General features: G+C 41.3%; 1 protein-coding gene across 29 annotated transcripts in view; it reads right to left on the bottom strand.

Moving 5' to 3' along the window:
* Positions 1 to 21,584, bottom strand: part of ank3b (ankyrin 3b) — a 634,594-nt gene that overhangs the window by 146,863 nt on the left and 466,147 nt on the right. For all 29 annotated transcript variants that reach the window (XM_073027286.1, XM_073027283.1, XM_073027301.1 and 26 more), the window contains 4 exons: positions 17,876 to 17,974; positions 10,963 to 11,160; positions 8,030 to 8,128; positions 3,781 to 3,879 (listed from right to left, as the gene is read on the bottom strand). In XM_073027286.1, coding sequence (XP_072883387.1) covers positions 3,781 to 3,879; positions 8,030 to 8,128; positions 10,963 to 11,160; positions 17,876 to 17,974 — 495 coding nt within the window. The remainder of the gene's footprint in view (positions 1 to 3,780; positions 3,880 to 8,029; positions 8,129 to 10,962; positions 11,161 to 17,875; positions 17,975 to 21,584) is intronic.

The following is a 21,584-nucleotide window of genomic DNA, read 5'->3' as shown; positions in this document are numbered from 1 at the left end:
GAACGTCCATCAGCTAGCAAATTGTATTTGAATAAATCTCCCATCCCACCCCCCACTTCCCCTAGTACTGCTCTTGATATTGCATTATCATTGAAAACTACACCAGTCTTAATAAATACCAAAAGGTTGAATATATTTTATCAGCAAACAACCTGCAGAAATGCTCATCATGGTTGATCTGGACGAGGCATAGAAATAGAGAAGCATACTTTAAGAGTTGGAGACTGAAAGAGCAACCAGTCTTGGAACCGAAGACAGAGTTTGGTTGAAAGCCCCTTACGAGGCTGATTATGTGAATATGAAAGTAAACATGTAATCCAAATCAAATCGGAGTACTGTAGCTTCCAACTTTTGCAGATGACGCATCAGAGTGGGAATGATTTTAGCCCAAAGGTCAGAAGCAGCCAGTAAATACAAAAAAAAGCTACATGTTGTAAAAATCCTATTCCAAGTCAGACTGGGAATAATATGCAATTTCCCTGTCAATTAAATCCCATGATTATACTGTTCCAAGAGTTTTGGGATGGATTCCTGTACACTGTCGTTCAGTTACAGTGCTTTCACCAAAAGAGTACTGTCATTTCATTAAGAGAAGCTGGCGCAGTTTCGGCCATTAGTTCTGCCAAGTTAAATGAGTTGATCCAGCAAGTTTAAAAGACTATTCAGGGTATTGTATTAGTCACTGCAATTGTTCTTCAGAACAAGGTCCGTAATTCTTGATTAAAGCAATTTTTGTCAAACATTGTTAATTGCTTTCTTTTTTTCAGACTCCCAAGTACTAATCACTTTGCTATTTTTATGCTGATATAGTTTATTTTTAAATGAACGCAAAATAATTGTTTTAGAATGATGAGATGCTAAAGATCTCTGAGACACAAAGAAAGCCCAAAACTATACAAGATATTTGCTCTTCACAGTTCTTTCATTATTGTTCTGCCACTGTCATTTAAAAAATTTTTTTAGCCGTGGATTGCTGGTATAATTGATCAGATGCTTTAAAAGACTTGGTAACAAGCAAAGTCCAACAACTGAGCTGCAGGACATTGAGGTGGGCTTTGTAACAGAGAGCTATAAAGTGGTTTGAAGAAAAAGTAGCAAATTTTCTTTGATCGGAACAGTGCTTCTAAATTTTTCCCCCCCCCAATTCAATGTTTCGTGAAAAGGTAAACAAAGCCAGCGATAACATGACTCTCTCTTCAATCACATCTGTATTTTATTTTAAGTATATTGAACAAATAGACTTGTGTTTAAGAATACGTTGGCAGATTTTGCACAGCTAAGAGCATAAGGGGATAAAAAAAAAACAAAGTTAGAATAGATGAAATTAAGAATAAGATTAGCCAAGATCCAAGTTAATAGTGTGTCAAGTTTCACCAGAGAACATGGGTAATCTCAATGTTAGTACCTGCGTTATAATGTACGTTGTTATAATTCAAAGGGCCATGAGTAACGGGCATTGCAGTTGGGTAGATGAATCTGTCGATTGAATAGTTAAAATCAAACACACAAAACTGTTGATTAATTTAAAAAAATAATATTCAGCTGGTCTTGTCTGTGTGTACTATCACCATTTTTCACTTGTCTCTTGTAAAAAGTGTCTCACCTATAATTAGCAGCAGGGGCAATATTGTCCACTTTTACTTCAGTCGGGTAACATGAAAGGGCCAGACTGTGACATATGATACTTGATGTGCTGAAAATGTTAACTTTGCACCCATGACAACCAGATCAGAAAACCAACTGAAGGGCAAGGAAAGAAGTGAAGGGCCAACTGGGAAATTTGGGTGCCTGCTGTGTGACAGTTTCGTAAAGTTCTTGCTAACCCATTCCTGAAGTGCTGGTTTCAATCAGGGCACTATACCTCAGAAAAGATTTATTGGCTGTAGAAGTGGTACAGTTTGATCAAGAGTGATGATGAGGCTATAAGGGTAAATGTAATCATGTATATCCCTGGATATATAAAATAAAGAGTTGATCTAATGGATGCAATTCAGACGATTAAAGAATTTGAAAGGGTAACTATTTCCACTGCTGGACTACTCTAGAACTAGTTAGAGATACACTCAGTGGCCACTTTATTAGGTACACCTGCTCATCAATGCAAATATCTAATCAGTCTATCGTGGCACCAGTTCAATGCATAACAGCATGCAGATACTGTATGGTGAAGAGGTTCAGTTGTTGTTCAGACCAAATATCAGGATGGGAAGAAACATGATCTAAGTAACTTTGACCATGGAATGATCGTTGGTGCCAGATGAGGTTGTTTAAATATATCAGAAACTGCTGATCTTGTGGGATTTTCACACACAACAGTCTCTAGAGTTCACAGAGAATGGTGTGTAAAACAAAAAAACATCCAGTGAGCGGCAGGTAGATGGGAATGGGGAGACTGATTGAAGTTGACAGGAAGGTGACAGTAGCTCAAATAACAGTGGTGTGTAGAGGAGCATCTCTGAATGCACAACACAGTGAAACTTGAAATGGACGGCCTACAGCAGCAAAAGTCCACAAACATACATTCAATGGCCCGTTTATTAAATGCAGGAGGTAACTAACAAAGTGGCCACGCAGTGCAGGGTTTTCACTATTTTGAAGCAATCATTCCCATAAATGGCAATGAAATCTGGTGCTTCCTCCCCTGGGCAAATGAGAATGTAGGGAGTCCGGTGATAATTCTGGAAGTGAAGTTTGTAGATTTACATAAGGGGATAAAGAACCAAAGTTAGAATAGTTGAAATTAAATATGATTAGGCAAGATCTAAGTTAATGATGGAATGAATTCAAGGAACTTAATGGCTTCTCTAGTCCTGTAAATAACAACATCTTATGGCAGAAATTGGGAAGGTGATTGGAAAGAGGCTCACAGGGCAAGAATGAAAGGCACACAATAAGGTATCATGTTTAAGTTGAACTGATTTATTTGCATCCATCCAAGTTGCATCCAAAAGCTCTTTATAACACTGAGCTTACACCAAGGAACCAAAGTATTCTGAGCTGCATACAATTGGGAATCTACTGAGCCCAAATGATGTTCCTGCTCTGTTCGACATGACTTCAAAAGCAACGTATTACTGCCCTGTTCATATTTAACTGATCAATAAAACTTTTTGACCACCAAAATCCCTTATGCATCACCAAAATCCACATGCAGCATCCATTACAACATCCAGATTAACAATCCAGAGATACCGATTGCCAAATGCTGAAAATAATGAAGATGACGGAGTTACAGAATACAATATTTTCCGGATGAAATCAAACACTAGTCAGACTGCACCTTGTTATTTTGTTGTTGATTTTGATATCCCATCACATCAGGTTTAAATCAAGAGTGACATTGACCATTAATGAGATGAGAGACAAATCTGAGTCTGGATTCAACTAAGATTCATGTAAATGAAGGATATGTGAAGCGATGACAGAGTTACACAAGATAACAGAAAATGTTCCCACACACATTAAACAATCTCATCATGTTCCACATATACAACATAATTAGCAAGCGTTTGAAAAACAAGAAACACATATCCATTCAATTTAATCCCCTTGTTTTTTTTTTCCAAACATCATACCACAAACATGGTTAAGCAAACCATCAGTCACTGACTTCTAAAGACATTGCATTGGAGATATTCAGCACATTCCCAACAAGTAGCCTACTGTCTAGGTACATACAAGCAAACCAAAAGCAATTCTGGTCCCAATATACAAACCCGACAGTGATTACTCTCCATACAGGTTGCTACTTCCTGTCTCTGGGCTGTCTGTACACTGTACCTTTGCTGCTGCATGAGGTGATGCTCCTTGGTTCAATAACAACAGGGCCACCTTCTGGTTATCGTAGTGGGCTGCCACATGTAATGGAGTTAGCCCGCTCTGGGGAGAAAAAAATGGAGGAAAAGCAGGAAATTTCAGTAATTTCAAACTATTACCCTCGTTGATTTAACATGCATTTCATATTCACCTGGCCATTCAGTCACCTAGCCCAAAAAATACACTCTTAACTCCTCACGTGGCCAAGTAGTTAAGCCAGAGACCAGAGTGGTTGGGGAATCACACACAAACTAGTGGAGAGACACTGAAATAGACAAAGAGGGGAAACTGTAGCAGTGGCTCCACTATCAGAACCAAGAACAGTTCCCATGTCCTTACTGTGGATGTCTGTGTCACTCACAAGTTGGACTCAACAGCCATCTTTGAATGCACAACAGAAGAACTGTCTCAATCTAACTGTTCTTGTTGGATACATGGACAACTAACCAACCAACCATTACGCCACACAAATCCAGCTTGTTAAAATCAAATCAATCTCTGCTTCAATGCCTTGATTGATTTCAATGGTATTTACCTCACTACATTGTGACTAAAATGTATTAACCTGACTACATTCACTGAATCAGAGATACACGAGGCCAGAGAAGGAAAATACCAATGTCTCAAAGTGTTTAAGGTAAGGAAGGGCATTGTCATTGAGATATTCGAGCAAAGGGAGAAGAATTAAAATATGTGAGCTTTTACTTCCCCAGAAGCAATATCATTCATTAAGCACATTGCAGGAGGCACTTCAGCAGGTCAGGCAACATCCATGGAAGTGAAGGGATATTCGACACTTTGGGTCAAGACCTGCTTCAGGACTGAAATTGGAGACGGCCGGTATAAAAAGAGTTGAAGTGGAGGGATAAGGCAGGAGCTGGCAAGTAATAGGTAGATCTGGGTGAGAAGGAGTTGATGTGCAGATAGAGGGAGAAGTTGATCATGACAACAACAAAGGGCAGTTTTCCTTTTGCCTAACACTCTTCTCACATCTGGTTCCACACACCACTTTTCTTTTTTAATCAGACTCTATCTTCTGCAGCTCTTTGTTGTCTCCACAATAACAACCTAGCCCCTTGCCTCCGAGCTGCTGTCTTGCCCTGCCCTCCCTCTCATTTCTTTATGGTGGCCATTCCCCCTTTAGACTCTCAGTCCTGATGCAGAGACACATCTCAGAACATGAACCATCCCTTTTGCTCCACAGATGATGCCTGACCTACTGGGTTCCTCCAACAGTTTCCCTTTTGCTCTGGATGCCAACATCTGCTTTCTTTTGTGTCTCCACAGTTGGATGTCTTCTGGATGACAGAGATGGAACAGGGCTAAATTATTACAGAGACTTCATAAACACAAGAGATTCTCCAGATGCTGGAAATCTTGAGTAACACACACAAAAATACTGGAGAAACGAGGTAGTATCTCCAGTGGGGAATAACCAGTCAACGTTTTGGGCTGGAACCCTGCATTGGGAGTGCTGAAGTGTCTTGGCTTGAAACATTCCCCTCCATAGATGCTGCCTGACTTGCAGAGTTCCTTAAGCACTTTGTGTGTGTTGATGGAGTCTTTGGGCAGTTTCAAGCAGCTGTCTACATTGCTAACAAGTATGAGAGACAATCACAAAGTAGTGATGTCAACAGCTGATATATTTAACATGACATCCTGCTACAACATGTATTTCTACTTTTGTCACTCTGCTTCTACCTGTTTATGCTATAAAATAAGGTGCTCTTTGGACACTGCCATAAAGAAGAAAGATAGCTAAATTAAACAAAACCTGAAGCGGTCAAGAACAATTTGGTAGGCCTGCACAAGATAGGCACCTCCCAGTCTCTACCCAGCTAAAAGGAGTCACCCGTTACTCATTTCCAAGTCATCACCTGCAGCCTATTTAAACCAAGATTCATTTTCTTATGGGCATTCACAGAAGACCTCCAAGAGGATCACAACCTGGTCATGGTTTGAAGGCTTGTGTGCCTCAATGACCCAGAGAGCTATGCTGGCTGGAGCCAGGGCCTTATGCTTTAGCTCTTGGTAGGTTCACCCATGCCAAACATGTCAAAGGGTAGAGGCCAGACTAGAGTGATCCACCAATCCTCCAGGTTCATGGTTCAGCTCAGGGCTAACAACCCTGACTGGACATATGAAACTGTTATGGAAACAGCAATGAAGAATCCTCCTACAACTGTGTGCGATGGTGTTCCTGAGTAACCACCTGGAACTTGTACGACTGAGAATAAACTGAGAGGAGGCTACTGACATGATGAAGGAAGGCTTTAATGGCCCCAGGGATGGAGGACCTTCATTGCTGCCCGAAATGCCAGTGGCATAACGGGCAAAAGTAAAAGAAGAATTCACGGAACAAAGAAATGCAATAGAATCAGTAAAAAACTACGCACAAAGACTGACAAATGACCAATGTGTAAAAGAAGGCATACTGTGCAAATACAAAAAAAACCTAATAATAATAAGTAAATAAATAATACAGAGAACATGAGTCGTAGAGTCCTTGAAAGTGAGTCCATAGGTTGTGGAATCAGTTCAGTGTTTACATGAGTGAAATGAATGGAGTATAAAGGAGGACAAAATGATATGAAGCAGCATAAATAAGTACATAATAAACATAAAGAACACAATAAATACAAAGAGGTAAGATTAAAGATTAGCTTATATACATAACCTAAATTATATACATAATTTATATACATAAATTGACATTAGGTACAGGTGTATCTGTACACAAGATGAATCAGACGGGAAATTTAGTGTATCACAGGCTCTTTCAAATCAATTTGCTGAGACTATGAGACACAAGAACAGAATTAAGTCTGCCCCACCATTCGATCCTAGCTGATTTATTATCCCTTGCAATCCCATTCTCCTCTCTGCTCCCCGTAACCTTTGATGCTCTTTTGAGTCAACAATCTAATCAAGCCAGATGATGCATTAACTCAGTCACTAGATGACCTGTATATCTAAAATGAAATAGCTTGTATTAACATAAGCATCTTTCATAATGCCATTAAGTCCCAAAGGATCTTACAACCAATAAATCACCCCTCAAGTAAATTTACTATTGTAATTTGTGCACAGTGCGGTCCCATAAGCAACATTGGGCGAATGACTGGATCATCTGTTTTTAGGTGTTGTTTGAATGATAAACATTGGTCGGGATATCAAAAATTCCCTTGCTGTTCTTCAAATGAAACCTTTAAATTCAAAGTCAATGTAAAATTTATGATCAAAGTAGTTACCATACACTGCACTACCTTGAGATTCATTTTCTTGTAGGCATTTACAAGAAAATAAAGAAATATACAATAGAATTTACAAAAAAATATATAAACAAAATATGACAAATAATCAATGTGTAAAAGATGATAAATTGTACAAATAAATAAGTAAATAATATTGAGAACATGAGTTGCAAAGCCCTGGAAAGTGAGTTGGTAGGTTGTAGAATCAGCTCAGAATTGCAGTGACTGAAATTATGTGCTGGTTCAGGAACCTGATGGTTGAAGGGTAATAACTGTTCCTGAACCTGGTGGTTTGGGACTTAAGGCTCCTGTACCTCCGGCACAATGGTAGTACCAAGAAGAGAGCATGGCCTGGATGGTGGGGGTCCTTGATGATGGCTGCTGCTTTCTTGTGGCAGCCCTCCATGTAAACGTACTCAATGGTGGGGAGGGCTCTCCCTGCGATGGATTGGGCTGCGTCCACCACCTGTAGCCTTTTCCATTCTTGGACATTGCTGTTTCCTTACCAGGCCTTGATGCAACCACTTATGATACGCTCCACAGTGCATCTATAGACGTTTGTCAATGTTATTAGTGATATGCTGAGCCTGTGCAAATCTGTAAAAAAGTAGAGGCGATGTCATGCCTCCTCTATGATGACACCTATGTTCTTGTCCCAGGACAGATCTTCTGATATAATAATACCAAGGAATTTATAGCCACTGACCCGCTCCACCTCCCGTCTCCTAACGACTAGCTCACGGATCTCCAACTTCTTCCTCCTGTAGTTGATAACCCCTGTTCACCTCAGTGAGGAGGCAAAAGCTCGGTCTGATGTTTCATGTAGCTCTCTGGATCATTTCATCCCAGATTTTGTGTTCAGAAGTGATTTGGAATGAATTGTGAACTGACAATCTTCAAAGGAAGTCTATTACTGAACCATGCTAACATAAGCAGTTTAGAAAACACACTACAATTACCTTTCCGGAGGCATTGGGAGACGCAGACTTCTGAAGCAAGAGATTGGCTACCTCCATTTTCCCATACTTTGCAGCCACGTGGAGTGGAGTGAACCCTTTCTGTAAAGTGATTGCAGTACAGCATTAAATATATACCACTACTTCAGTCCCAACTCTTCTGCATTGCCAAGTTCACATACTTGTACAGCAAACTCTCAGAGGTGATTTAGAGTGGGCCAACTCTTCCACTAAATTAGCAATTGTAACTGTTGGATCTGGATAAGATGATTCACTCCCTCAAGCCTACTCTGCACTCATTTAGATCATGGACAAAATGTACCTCATGCCTATTTGGTTATTCCAGCTCTGTGTCCCTTGCTAAGCTTTAACTTTAACATTGCAATACCTTTTGGTTGAAACAGATCACCACTAATCTTGTGGATATTATTAAGAAGGTAAAAACTTTTGTGGATTAGGTTTTACATCTAATATAGAAGGTCATAGTATGATGATACAAATTATTCTTAATACTTGTTAGGTTAGTATAACAAAGGGGCAACTTTCTACTTGATTATGGCGGTCATGTAAACTCAGAAGGTGACCTGAAACTGGCACTTTGAACTGAGTTGCTCTTGGCGGCATCTCCGTTTGGGTCAACCACAATCTTGGTGTGGTTCAACACTCATTTTGCCCAAGCCAAACCCTCCTAACATAACTTCATTTTGAGATTTCACCAGTTGCATTGGTCGAAGGAAGTTCGTTACACTGGTTCATATCCACAGGCACACACACCGCCTTTGGTATCAAATATATATTCAATTTATAGAGAAACTGACTGGGGTCCGCAAAGTCATAATCAAATATTTCAGATGATTTCTTCGTCACTTATTAGAATAATTTTGCGGGAGAAGTAATGCACAACTTCTTAAAGTGCTCATTTTAGGTGATAAATCATCCTCTAACTGTATTAATAAAATGCTAACAGTTACCATGCTTAAAAACTTCAAGAAATACAAGGAGTTAGAAAAGCACCTAGGAATAATTATGTTCCATTGCAGAGTACGATGCCACCGACAAATAGTTGAGCTGCAAGTATGCAAACTCATTTTAACAGGAGCTTAAGGTTATTATTCAGTATTTACACCACCTCATCCTCGAGTTATGGTACACACATTCTTCTGTCAATGTATAGCTGAAGAATCTGGACAATATACAATCCATTTCCCAACCAATACAATTTCAAGTAGATTACTAATGCAATTTCCCAGTCATCCCCTATTTGGGAATACCACACATAACAAACAATCTGCTGCAAGAACTGAGCGGGAGAAGCAGCAGCTGTGGGAGATGTTTCAAGTTTAAGCTCTGCATAGGGTCAATGTTTCAGGTTTAAAACCTGCATAGCAACACACACAAAATGCTGGAGGAACTCAGCAGGTTAGACAACTTCAACAGAGAGGGATAAACAGTCAGGGTTTTGATCTGAGACCCTTTATCAGAACAGTTCCTCGCATTTTGTGCGCATTGCTCTGGATTTTTGGCATCTGCACAATCTCTTGTATATATTGATGAAGGTTTCAATCTGAAACATCGGCAATTCCTTTTCTCTCACAGATGCCACTTGACCTGCTGAGTTTCTCCAGCAGAATTGACTTTACTTCTTATATCCTTCACATACATGAGGAGTAAAAATCTTGAAGTTACATCTCCATCTGTATGTGCAATGTGCAATTTATAGTAATCTGTAATAAATAATATGTACAACAGGACAGTCAATATAGCATAGAAATACAGTTGTATCAGTGTGAATTAATCAGTCTGATGGCCTGGTGGAAGAAGCTGTCCCAGAGCTTGTTGGTCCTGGCTTTAATGCTGTGATACTGTTTCCTGGATGGTAGCAGCTGGAACAGTTTGTGGTTGGGGTGACATGGGTCCCCAATGATCCTTTTAAGCACCGGTCTCTGTAAATGTCCTGAATGGTGGGAAGTTCACATCCACAGATGCACTGAGCTGACTGCACCACTCTCTGCAGAGTGCTGCAATTGAGGGAAGTGCAGATCCCAAACCAGGCAGTGATACAGCCAGTCAGGATGCTCTCAATTGTGCTCCTGTAGAAAATCCTTAAGATTTGGGGGCCCATACCAAACTTCAACTGTTGTGCCCTTTTCACCACACAGCCAATATGTACGGAGCATATGAGATCCTTGGTGATGTGTATACTGAGGAAATTAAAGCTGTTCACCCTCTCAACCCCATATCCATTGATGTCAATAGGGGCTAGCCTCCTGTCCACAACCAGCTCCTTTGTTTTGGCGACATTGAGGGAGAGGCTGTTTTCTTGACACCACTGTGTCGGTGATGACTTCTTCTCTGTAGGCTGCCTCGTTATTATTTGAGATAAAGCCAATCAATGTAGTATCATCTGTAAATTTATTTAGCAGATTGGAGCTGTGGGTGGTGACATTGTCATAGGTATACAGAGAGTAAAGGAGGGGGCTTAGGAAATAGCCCTGGGGGGGTTCCCGTGTTGAGGTCAGAGGGGCAAAGGTGAGGGAACCCACTCTTACCACCTGCCAGTGATCTGACAGGAACTCCAGGATTCAGCTGCACAAGGCAGGGTGAAGGTTGAGGTCTCTGAGCTTCTGGTCAAGCCTGGAGGGAATTATGGTGTTGAATGCTGAACTGTAGTCCAAGAACAGCATCCTCACATGAGCATCCATCTTCTCCAGATGTGCAAGGATGGTGTGTAGAGCTGTGGCTGTTGCATCATCTGTCAATTGGTTGTGTCAATAGGCGAATTGTAGGGGGTTCAGTGTGGGTGGTAACATGCTGCAAATGTACGAGCTTGTTGCTCCTGATTGAATATTTCAGGCTATTGTATACATATGGGAAGAGATACAAATATTCAGATAATATTCAAATATTGTGTATATACAAATATTCAGCTGTAATACCTTGGTATTCACAGAGAGCGAAGCCCCCTGTTCCAATAGGACCGATGCCACATCTTCATGACCTTCCCGAGCTGAGATGTGTAGTGGTGTATAGCCAGAGGTCGTAGCTGCATCTGGAGATGCCCCATGTTGCAATAACTGCTGCACAATGTCAGCCTTCCCCAAGCGAGATGCAATATGCAATGGAGTCTGGTCATCCTGCATATGATAAAGAAAGGCAGAAGGAATTTTTGATGAACATCTGGCTATAGGGGAAAGCAAAGCTGCCAAGCAAAACAGCAGGTACAGTATATGCAGAGCTTACATCACCTGAAATTTGTTCTGATTAAATATATAAAATGGGCTTTTGTGCTTGATATGGAAATAAATGGCCAACATTCAGACAATTAGCATTCTAAACTTTTTAAAGAATTTGTTAATGTTTCATGAGCTGGGTGTAAGTGACAAGACATGAATACGAAGATGACTGATTGATTGGTTGGTTGTCCATCGTATCTGACGATGAGATTTGTGCAGTTCTTCTGTTGTTGAACCGAACTACATGAAGAAACTTGGGTGGGAGAGTTTCCAGAGTGGAATTGGGGTAGGTCCACTCTCTTGACCTCAGAGGTCCAGCTGCAGTGATACAAGAAGTCATCACAATGGGGGCATTCCTTGGTCGCAGTGGATTGTATAAGGGATTTGAGGATTTGGATCCAGCAACATTGAGGGAACAACAATATAGTTCCAAGTGAATGTTGGCTTGTGATTGGAAGGGGACATGCAAACGGTAGTATTCCCACATGCCTAAAGCACTTGAGGCAAAAGTTGCAGGGTTGGGGGTTGCGGTCAGAATAGCCCAGCTAAGTAATTGTGCATATATATTTTGCACGTAGAACACACTGAATCCTCTTGTTGGAGGGAATAAATGTGCAGGGTGATGGATAGATACCAATCAAATAGGGTGATGGATAGATACCAATCAAATAAAGTTTGGTGTATATTCTATACCAATAAATTTAGTCAAAAACTATTACAGAGCAAAATGGTTTGCCAATCTCCTATTCTAAAAACAAGTTTCTAACCTAATAGCTCTTCTTTTCCCACCTCCTTTCTGTCCTTTTTCTTGTTGGGAAAGGATTAGAGTTGTATCAAAACTGTTGGAACTGCTGAAAACAATACGAGACATGCTCAGGGGCACAAACATCTTTTCACTCTCAGAGGAATGGAGCACAAGGTCCTGGACCTGAGGTTCAGGCCAAGAACAGTTAGAATCCTGAGTGAATTATTGCTGCTTATATCATGTCAACTCAAGATTATCGCACAGAACTTTACACATACTGAAGTGCATCAATTGCTGTTTTTTCCATGTATGAAGCTGACAGAAATATGTGAGGACTGTTTAAACAAAAAATGTTTCTGAAGTAGAACTCTGTAAAAGAATTTCAAACCACAAAGATTCCACTGTGGTTTGGGGTTGGAGATATTGTAGAGGCAATGTGAGGATGGTGGGGAGAGGAACTTATAACTTGACACCAATGAACAACATTTTCCAAACACTTGAGGTTTAATCAGTAGGTAGATCCACTCAATCAAGTAATTATTTAAATTGAATTTTATATCCCAGTAATTGAGAACATTACAACATTCAAAAAAGGATTTTATCTCCTTGCTCCCATTGCCTTCTCCCACCCTGATCAAACCATTGGAAAAGGGCTGGTGGAAATCATTATGTGTTACAGACAAGAAACACGGGACAATCTGGAATTAGACTGTTTCATTAGCAGTCTGTAGAATCATTCCAATATGAACTTCCCAGTCTTGAAACCTGCTCACCTCTTATACGGAGGAACAATAAACCTTTAACCCATCAGGGAAATACTAGTAATTAATTCTGCTCGTACCTGGGAATGAATATATAATCAAAGAGGAAAGGCTGTCCAGGTGCAAAGGCAAATGACAGGACCAATTTAAAATAATTTTTTAAATAGTTAAATGATCATCAAAGGCTAAATAGTTTTCTTTATGTGTTGTATGATTCCATCTCTATGATCTTCAGTCTATTTATCTGCAAATATTGTTGTGTAATGAACTGGATTCGATAAGGGAACTCGAGGTAAAGGAGCCATTAAGAGGTAGTGACCATAATATGATAAGTTTTAATCTACAATTTGAGAGGGAGAAAGGAAAATCAGAAGTGTCAGTATTATAGTTGAACAAAGGGGACTATGGAGCCATGAGGGAGGAACTGGTCAAAGTTGACTGGAAGGATACTCTAGCAGGGATGATAGTGGAACAACAATGGCAGGTATTTCTGGGAATAATACATAAGGTGCAGGATCAGTTCATTCCAAAGAGGAAGAAAGATTCTAAGGGGAGTAGCTGACAAGAGAAGTCAAGGACAGTATAAAAATAAAAGAGAACTATAACATAGCAAGGATGAGTGGGAAGCCAGAGGATTGGGAAACTTTTAAAGAGCAACAGAAGATAACTAAAAAGGCAATACGGTGAGAAAAGATGAGGTACGAAGGTAAACTAGCCAAGAATATAAAGGAGGATAGTAAAAGCTTCTTTAGGCATGTGAAGAGGAAAAAATTAGTTAAGACCAAAGTTGGGCCCTTGAAGGCAGAAATGGGTGAATTTATTATGGGGAACAAGGAAATGGCAGGCGAGTTGAACAGGTACTTTGGAATGACACAGACAATCACTAGGGAAGACACAGACAATCTCCCAGATGTAATAGTGGCCAGAGGACCTAGGGTAACGGAGGAACTGAAGGAAATTCACATTAGGCAGAACATGGTGTTGGGTAGACTGATGGGACTGAAGGCTGATAAATCTCCAGGGCCTGATGGTCTGCATCCCAGGGTACTTAAGGAGGTGGCTCTAGAAATTGTGGACGCATTGGTAATCATTTTCCAATGTTCTATTGATTCAGGATCAGTTCCTGAGGATTGGAGGGTAGCTAATGTTATCCCACTTTTTAAGAAAGGAGGGAGAGAGAAAACAGGGAATTATAGACCAGTTAGCCTGACATCAGTGGTGGGGAAGATGCTGGAGTCAATTATAAAAGATGAAATAGCGGCACATTTGGATAGCAGCACAGGTTTGGTCTGAGTTAGCACGGATTTACGAAGGGGATTAGTCATGCTTGACTAATCTTCTGGAATTTTTTGAGGATGTAACTAAGGGGCAAGGGAGAGCCAGTGGAAAGCCTTTAATAAGGTCCCACATAGGAGATCAGTGGGCAAAATTAGAGCACATGGTATTGGAGGTAGGGTACTGACATGGATAGAAAATTGGTTGGCAGACAGGAAACAAAGAGTAGGGATTAACGGGTCCTTTTCAGAATGGCAGGCTGTGACCAGTGGGGTACCGCAAGGCTCGGTGCTGGGACCGCAGCTATTTACAATATACATTAATGATTTAGATGAAGGGATTAAAAGTAACATCAGCAAATTTGCAGATGACACAAAGCTGGGTGGCAGTGTGAAATGTGAGGAGGATGTTAGGAGAATGCAGGGTGACTTGGACAGGTTGGGTGAGTGGACAGATGCATGGCAGGTGCAGTTTAATGTGGATAAATGTGAGGTTTTCCACTTTGGTGGCAAGAACAAGATGGCAGATTACTATCTGAATGGTGTCAAGTTAGGAAAAGGGGAAGTACAACGAGATCTAGGTGTCCTTGTTCATCAGTCACTGAAAGTAAGCATGCAGGTACAGCAGGCAATGAAGAAAGCTGATGGCATGTTGGCCTTCATAACAAGGGGAATTGAGTATAGAAGCAAAGAGGTCCTTCTGCAGTTGTACAAGGCCCTAGTGAGACCACACCTAGAGTATTGTGTTCAGTTTTGGTCTCCAAATTTGAGGAAGGACATCCTTGCTATTGAGGGAGTGCAGTGTAAGTTCACGAGGTTAATTCCTGGGATAGCGGGACTGTCATATGTTGAAAGATTGGAGCGATTGGGCTTGTATACACTGGAATTTAGAAGGATCAGAGGGGATCTGATTGAAACATTTAAGATTATTAAGGGATTGGACATGCTAGAGGCAAGAAACATGTTCCCAGTGTTGGGGGAGTCCAGAACCAGAGGCCACAGTTTAAGAATAAGGGGTAGGCCATTTAGAACGGAGTTGAGGAAAAACTTTTTTTCACCCTGAGTGTTGTGGATCTGTGGAATTCTCTGCCTCAGAAGGCAGTGGAGGCCAGTTCTCTGGATGCTTTCAAGAAAGAGTTAGAGATAGCGGAGTCAAGGGATATGGGGAGAAGGCAGGAACGGGGTATTGATTGTGGATGATCAGCCACGATCACAGTGAATGGCAGTGCTGGCTCGAAGGGCCGAATGGCCTACCCCTGCACCTATTGTCTATTGTCTATAATATTGATCCATTTCCAATTTAGAGGTGCCCTGGTGACTTAACATCAAACCTTCATTTGAAAGTGGAATGAAGCTTGTATAATCCTAACCCTTCTTTGAGGTTTATAAGATTTCTCTTCATTAATGTCCATTATCTAACTGATATTTTAATATTGGATATTGGGATCTTTCATTATTTTAAAGGCTGGATCACATATTTCTATAATTTCAATATTTTTTAATTTGAGGAATAGGTAAGTTTCATGAAACTTCTTTCAAGCTATAACACCCTAAAGGCTTCACAATTAGTTTGAAGCAAGGCCTTTCCATTCCATTGCTCAAACAAATTACCCATAGAAAATTTTTATATTGACTTATGCCATTGTATTGAGGTATATGGTGTGTCCAAGGAGGGGTAGCAACTCTAGTGAAGGGACTTGTCATGTCCATTCCTGGGCAGGTGACTCTCCCTTGGACCCTATTGGACACTCAGCTCTCACCTGTGGCTCCAAGTAGCTGATGTACGCGACAGCGGCCACACCCCGATACACTGCTTCGACAGGTGGGCTAAACCAGGTGAGGGTAGCTGGTGGCTTCATAACCCAGAGAGATAGGGACATGCCTGTCCTAGCACATGAAGTCAGCTCTGGTGGACTGGGCGGATGAGATCTACAGTGAGATCCAGTGGCCAGGAAGGTGGTACTGCAATGCTGCATGGAGAGCGAAGGGCAGGGCAAGGCAAAGAGGACATCAACCACTGCAACCAAGGAAGACCCCAGTTTGTGATGCTTGTTCATACCATTGGACCCCAACTTCCAAGATCGAGAGAGTGGAACTGCCCCAGTGCAACAGCTTTTCCACTTCAGAAACTCTCCTGCACAGGTTTCCTGTCATTGTCGGACATGATGTACAACCACCAAAAATGCCATTGTGAAGCCAATTATGATAGCGTGATCTCTGAGTTGGCAGTCAGGGCATGTAGTCTGCAATTACATTACCATACTTGTCTAATTGTTATGAATTAATGGTGGTATTAATTAATTATTGTTACTTTTGTATTTGCATAAATTGTCTTTTTTGTACATTGGTTGTTCATCAGTCTTTGAGTGTAGTTTTTTAATAATTGTATTGTATTTCTTTGTCCTACTGTGAGAAAACGAATCTCATAGTATCTGGTGACACATATGTACTTTGATAATAAATTTACTTTGAATAACAGCTTAAAGGCCAGATATTTTCAGTATATGGCTGACAGTCATTTCCAAATCCCTTTCCCTTTCTGAAACTCAGAAAATGCACTGCCAATGCATTCCGCTAACTGTGATCAGGTTGATTGGAAGCTACATGTATCTGTGTCTCATCATCAATAGCTTGTATAATCTCTTTGACTGCTTGCCTTCGTTATTGGTGTCCCTGTGTCTTTGCATATCAATAATCTATGTTTACTGGCTCACAAGATGTCAGCGCTGATCAATGGCACTTAGGGCAATTTTATAAAGATTGTATTTATCATTTATAAATATTGATTGAAGTTGAAACATCTTAAAACAGTAACAGAAACCCATTTACAGAGGGAAATTTGAAGCTTCCGTAATTTTCTATTGACCCATCATAAAGTAGAAATCTTTCATATCAATGCTGTAGTTTTAAAATTTAAATTGAAACATGCAGTGAAATGCTTTGCTTGCATTGGGGATTGTGTCGAGATCAGCCTGCAAGTGTTGCTACACTTCCAGTGCCAACATAGCATGCCCTACTAGCCCTAACCTGAACATTTTGGGAATGATGGTCACAAGGAAAGTTACAAACCCCTTATAGCCAACAGTGGGAATTGAACCTTGGTCTTGCAGCCGGCACACGGTAATGTGTTGAGCAAGCTGTTACACTATCATTCCATCCCATTTTGGAGTTGTTATTCCTTTTAATTTAAGATACCTAATCACTTAATGCTTCCCAATGGTTCTGTGCTTTGCTCTCAGTCAAAGAATTACAATGGCTCATTGTAAGGGGAATTAGTCCCCTTTTGTTGGGTGTCAACTTCCATTATCCTGTTGCTGTCAAAAGGCAAGGAAGTGTAATTAGGATTGTTCATTAAGAACAGTGGCAGCTTTAGAAGCAGCTGAGTTCTGAGCCCTGTTGAATAAGCCTCTAGATTCACTGAGAACTGATATATGTAATGGGACAATATCGCCTAAAGTAATGTCATGGTACATTACATGCAGCACAACATAAACACAAGCGATTCTCCAGATGCTGGAAATCCAAAGCAGCACATGCAATATACTGGAGGAACTCAATAGGTCAGGCAGCATCCAAAGGGGGGAATTAACAATTGACGTTTCAAGCCACAGCCTGCTGAAGATTCTCAGCCCGAAAGGACAGCTATTTACTCCTCTCCGCAGACGTTGCCTGACCTGCTGAGTTCCACCAGCATTTTGTATATGTTGCACCTGCAGAAAAAGCTGGAGAGGACTCTACTCTGCCTTTGTTCACCTCCTTTAATGCATGATTTCGCTGAGACAGAAATCTGGTTCCAGGCTTTCTGAGTAAGTGGCTCAATTTTATTTTGACTTTACCTTGGCTTTGGCTTCCACCTGAGCTCCATTCTGGACCAGATGACGGACCACATCTGCCTGGCCCGCCCTGGCAGCCATGTGCAGTGCAGTTTCTCCTCTCTGAAAAATAGTACATAAAGGACACAGAATAAATTTTATACCATTTACAATTTAAAATCAAATTCAGCAGAATGCCTGTTTCAGAGTATAGGCTTCCCCCACTATCCGAAAGTAGAGAATTCCTATGAAACCTTTCGTAAGCTGAAATGGCGCAAAGCAAAGAAGCAATTACCATTAATTTATATGGGAAAAATTTGTGAGCGTTCCCAGACCCAAAAAATAACCTACCAAATCATACCAAATAGCACATAAAACCTAAAATAACACTAACATATAGTAAAAGCAGGAAGGATATGATAAATACACAGCCTATATAAAGTAGAAATAATATATGTACAGTGTAGCTTCACTTACCAGAATTGGGAAGATTCGGCCAAAAACCGATTTGTAGAAAAAAACCGGCATGTACACGCATGTGCATGTCACACATGTGCACACACCTGCCCGCGCAAGGCTTCGCGGTCATGATAGTCTTCCTCGGGGTAAACACAAGTTTAAGGCAGGCGCCTTTTTTCGTAAAAGCGAAAATCCTCTGGATTTCTTTCAGTTAGTGAAAACAGATACTAATGTAAGCCTTTTGTAAAAGCGAAGTGGCGTAAAGCGGGGGACACCTGTACCATTTCTCCAGCCCATATCCTGACTGTGTAGGAAGCTGGCACCCAGCTATTTCTCGGCTCTGGCATCCTGGCAGCAAGGTGGCACAACTGGTGGAGTCACTGTCTTACAGCATTAGGGGCATGGGTTCAATCCTCAACTCACATGCTGCCTGTGTGGAGTTGGAATATTTCCCCTGTGACTGTGCAGATTTCATCCAGATGCTCTAGTTTCCTTCCTCATCCCAAAGACAAATGAATTGGTAGGTTGGTTGACTGGAGTAAACTGTCTCCCATGCTTGTGAGTGAAAGATTAAATGTGCTGGGGGCCTAGTGTAAATGGACGGTCACAGCAGCCCTGGTGGGCTAGAGCACCTGCTCCCATGCTGGATCTCTTTATGACCCTAAACTCCAGGTCTTACAAAGCAGGGGCATAGGCAGGGGTTGCAATTTTATATTGCTTCTGCTAAAGCAACTTTTCATTGTGTCTCCTGAATCCATCAGTGCCCCAGTAGTAAATTTCTTGCCCTGGTCTTCCAACTGTTCATGGCTGTGTCCCCATCCTTCAGGGAGGGGAAACTGTTATCCATGCCTCAGCCCAGTCTACGTGCAAGTCCAACTCCCCACTAGTGTGAATGATAATGTTCTGAAGGTGGCCTGTACAAACACATTATTGTGTCCAACACCCTCAACAGAATTGTGATGAACAACTTTACCAAATAGATTCATTGCCATCTTCTTGGGTCAATAAACCCTTGCTTTGTTAGCTCATTCAGATCCTAAGAATGAGTAAAACAAAAAAAAAATTCACCTAAATACCATTCTCCCCCAGTGCTCACACTGATTCAATTAACAGATGTTCCAGGTCATAGTGCAGTCACAAATTCCTGTGGTTTGCCTTTAACCTAGTTGTTTTCAAGCTGGAGCAACAAACTTTCTATTTAAAGTAGTCTATGATCTCCAATTTTTGCACAAGGCAGACATTCATTATGGAGGCACAGAGCGTGATTCCAGCTAGGACACAGTCTTTATTGCAGAGTGGACGTAACAGTCTGTAAATACCTTCTGAGGAAGGAGTCCATTCATAATAGCAGCTGACAGCTAAAGGTGTTATGAATTAAACATGAAAATAAACTACTGCTGTTAATGAAAAGTTTGGACTTGGTTATTGATCCACAAAATGGAATCCCACAGTTAAGATGGAAAAATATTCTGTACCAAGCTCTGAAGAAAAGCAAATGCACTTACATAAGATACAGATCACCCCAAAACCATTAAATGATAGAATATTTCTCGTCTTGTAGGTAACAAAGCAGGGCCTCAAATGCATCAAGGAGCTGTGTGGCCAGATCTTTGGTGTTAGTGAATGGACAAATAATGGTCAAGAGAGCTCTCCCTCCCTCCACAATGCTGTGGGATTTTTTATGTTGACTTTTGTGGGGTCATGGGACCTCAGTTTAAGTCAAGACAAGTCACTTTTTATTGTCATTTGAACCATAACTGCTGGTACAGTACACAGTAAAAACGAGATGTTTTTCAGGACCATGGTGCTACATGAAACAGTACAAAAACTACACTGAACTATGTGAAAACAACACAGAAAAAAATTATACCAGACTACAGACCTACCCAGGACTGCATAAAGTGCACAAAACAGTGCAGGCATTACAATAAATAATAAACAAGACAATAGGCACATTAGAGGGCAGGAGTTGGTGTCAGTCCAGGCTCTGGGTATTGAGGAGTCTGATAGCTTGGGGGAAGAAACTGTTACATAGTCTGGTCGTGAGAGCCCGAATGCTTCGGAGCCTTTTCCCAGATGGCAGGAGGGAGAAGAGTTTGTATGAGGGGTGCATGAGGTCCTTTCATAATGCTGTTTGCCTTGTGGACGCAGCATCTAGTGTAAATGTCTGTAATGGCGGGAAGAGAGACCCCGATGATCTTCTCAGCTGACCTCACTATCCGTTGCAGGGTCTTGCGATCCGAGATGGTGAAAATTCCGAACCAGGCAGTGATGCAGCTGCTCAGGATGCTCTCAATACAACCCCTGTAGAATGTGATGAGGATAGGGAGTGGGAGATGGACTTTCCTCAGCCTTCGCAGAAAGTAGAGACGCTGCTGGGCTTTCTTTGCTATGAAGCTGGTGTTGAGGGACTAGGTGAGATTCTCTGCCAGGTGAACCCCAAGAAGTCTGGTGCTCTTAATGATCTCTACTGAGGAGCCGTTGATGTTCAGTGGAGAGTGGTCGCTCCGTGCCCTCCTGAAGTCAACAACCATCTCTTTTGTTTTGTTCCCACCCAGTTGCAATTCAGTAACCCAAATAGTTGACTTAATTTAATGTGTTCAAAACACTAAAGTTTCAGTTACTTAGGTTGTGCCACTGAATCAGAATCAGAATCAGGTTTATTATCATTGACATATGTCCTGAAATGTATTGTTTTGTGGCAGCAGTGCAGAGCAATACATAAGTAATGACTGTAACTTATAATAAGGCAGATAATAAACAGGTAGTACAAAAAGAGAGAAAAATAGTGAGGTAGTCTGCATGGGTTAATGGACCATTCGGAAATCCGATGTTGAATGTGTGTCTACAACTCCTGCACCTCCTCTCTGAGGAGAAGAGGGAACGTCATGGATGGTGAATGTCCTCAATGATGGACGCATCTCATTGAGGCGTTGCCTTTTGAGTATTTCACACGATGGTGCAGACGGTGCCCATGATGGAGCTGACTGAGCTCATAACCCTCTGCAGCTTTTTCCAATCCTGTGCATTGGTGCCTCCATCCCGGACACTGATGTATCAATTAGAATGCTCTCCATGGTATATTTGTAGAAATTTGCTGGAGTCTAGAGTGGCATGCCAAATCTCCTCAATCTCCTAATGAAATAGAGCTGCTGGCATGCCTTCTTCATAATTTCTTGGGCCAGGATAGATCATCAGAAATGTTGGCATCCAGGGACTTGAATCTGCTCACCCTTTCCACTGCTGATCCTTCCACTAGGACATGTTCTCCTGA

This window comes from Hemitrygon akajei, chromosome 23 (genome assembly GCF_048418815.1).
Source record: "Hemitrygon akajei chromosome 23, sHemAka1.3, whole genome shotgun sequence".
Taxonomy (NCBI): domain Eukaryota; kingdom Metazoa; phylum Chordata; class Chondrichthyes; order Myliobatiformes; family Dasyatidae; genus Hemitrygon; species Hemitrygon akajei.
This window is presented reverse-complemented; position numbering and strand designations above follow the sequence as displayed.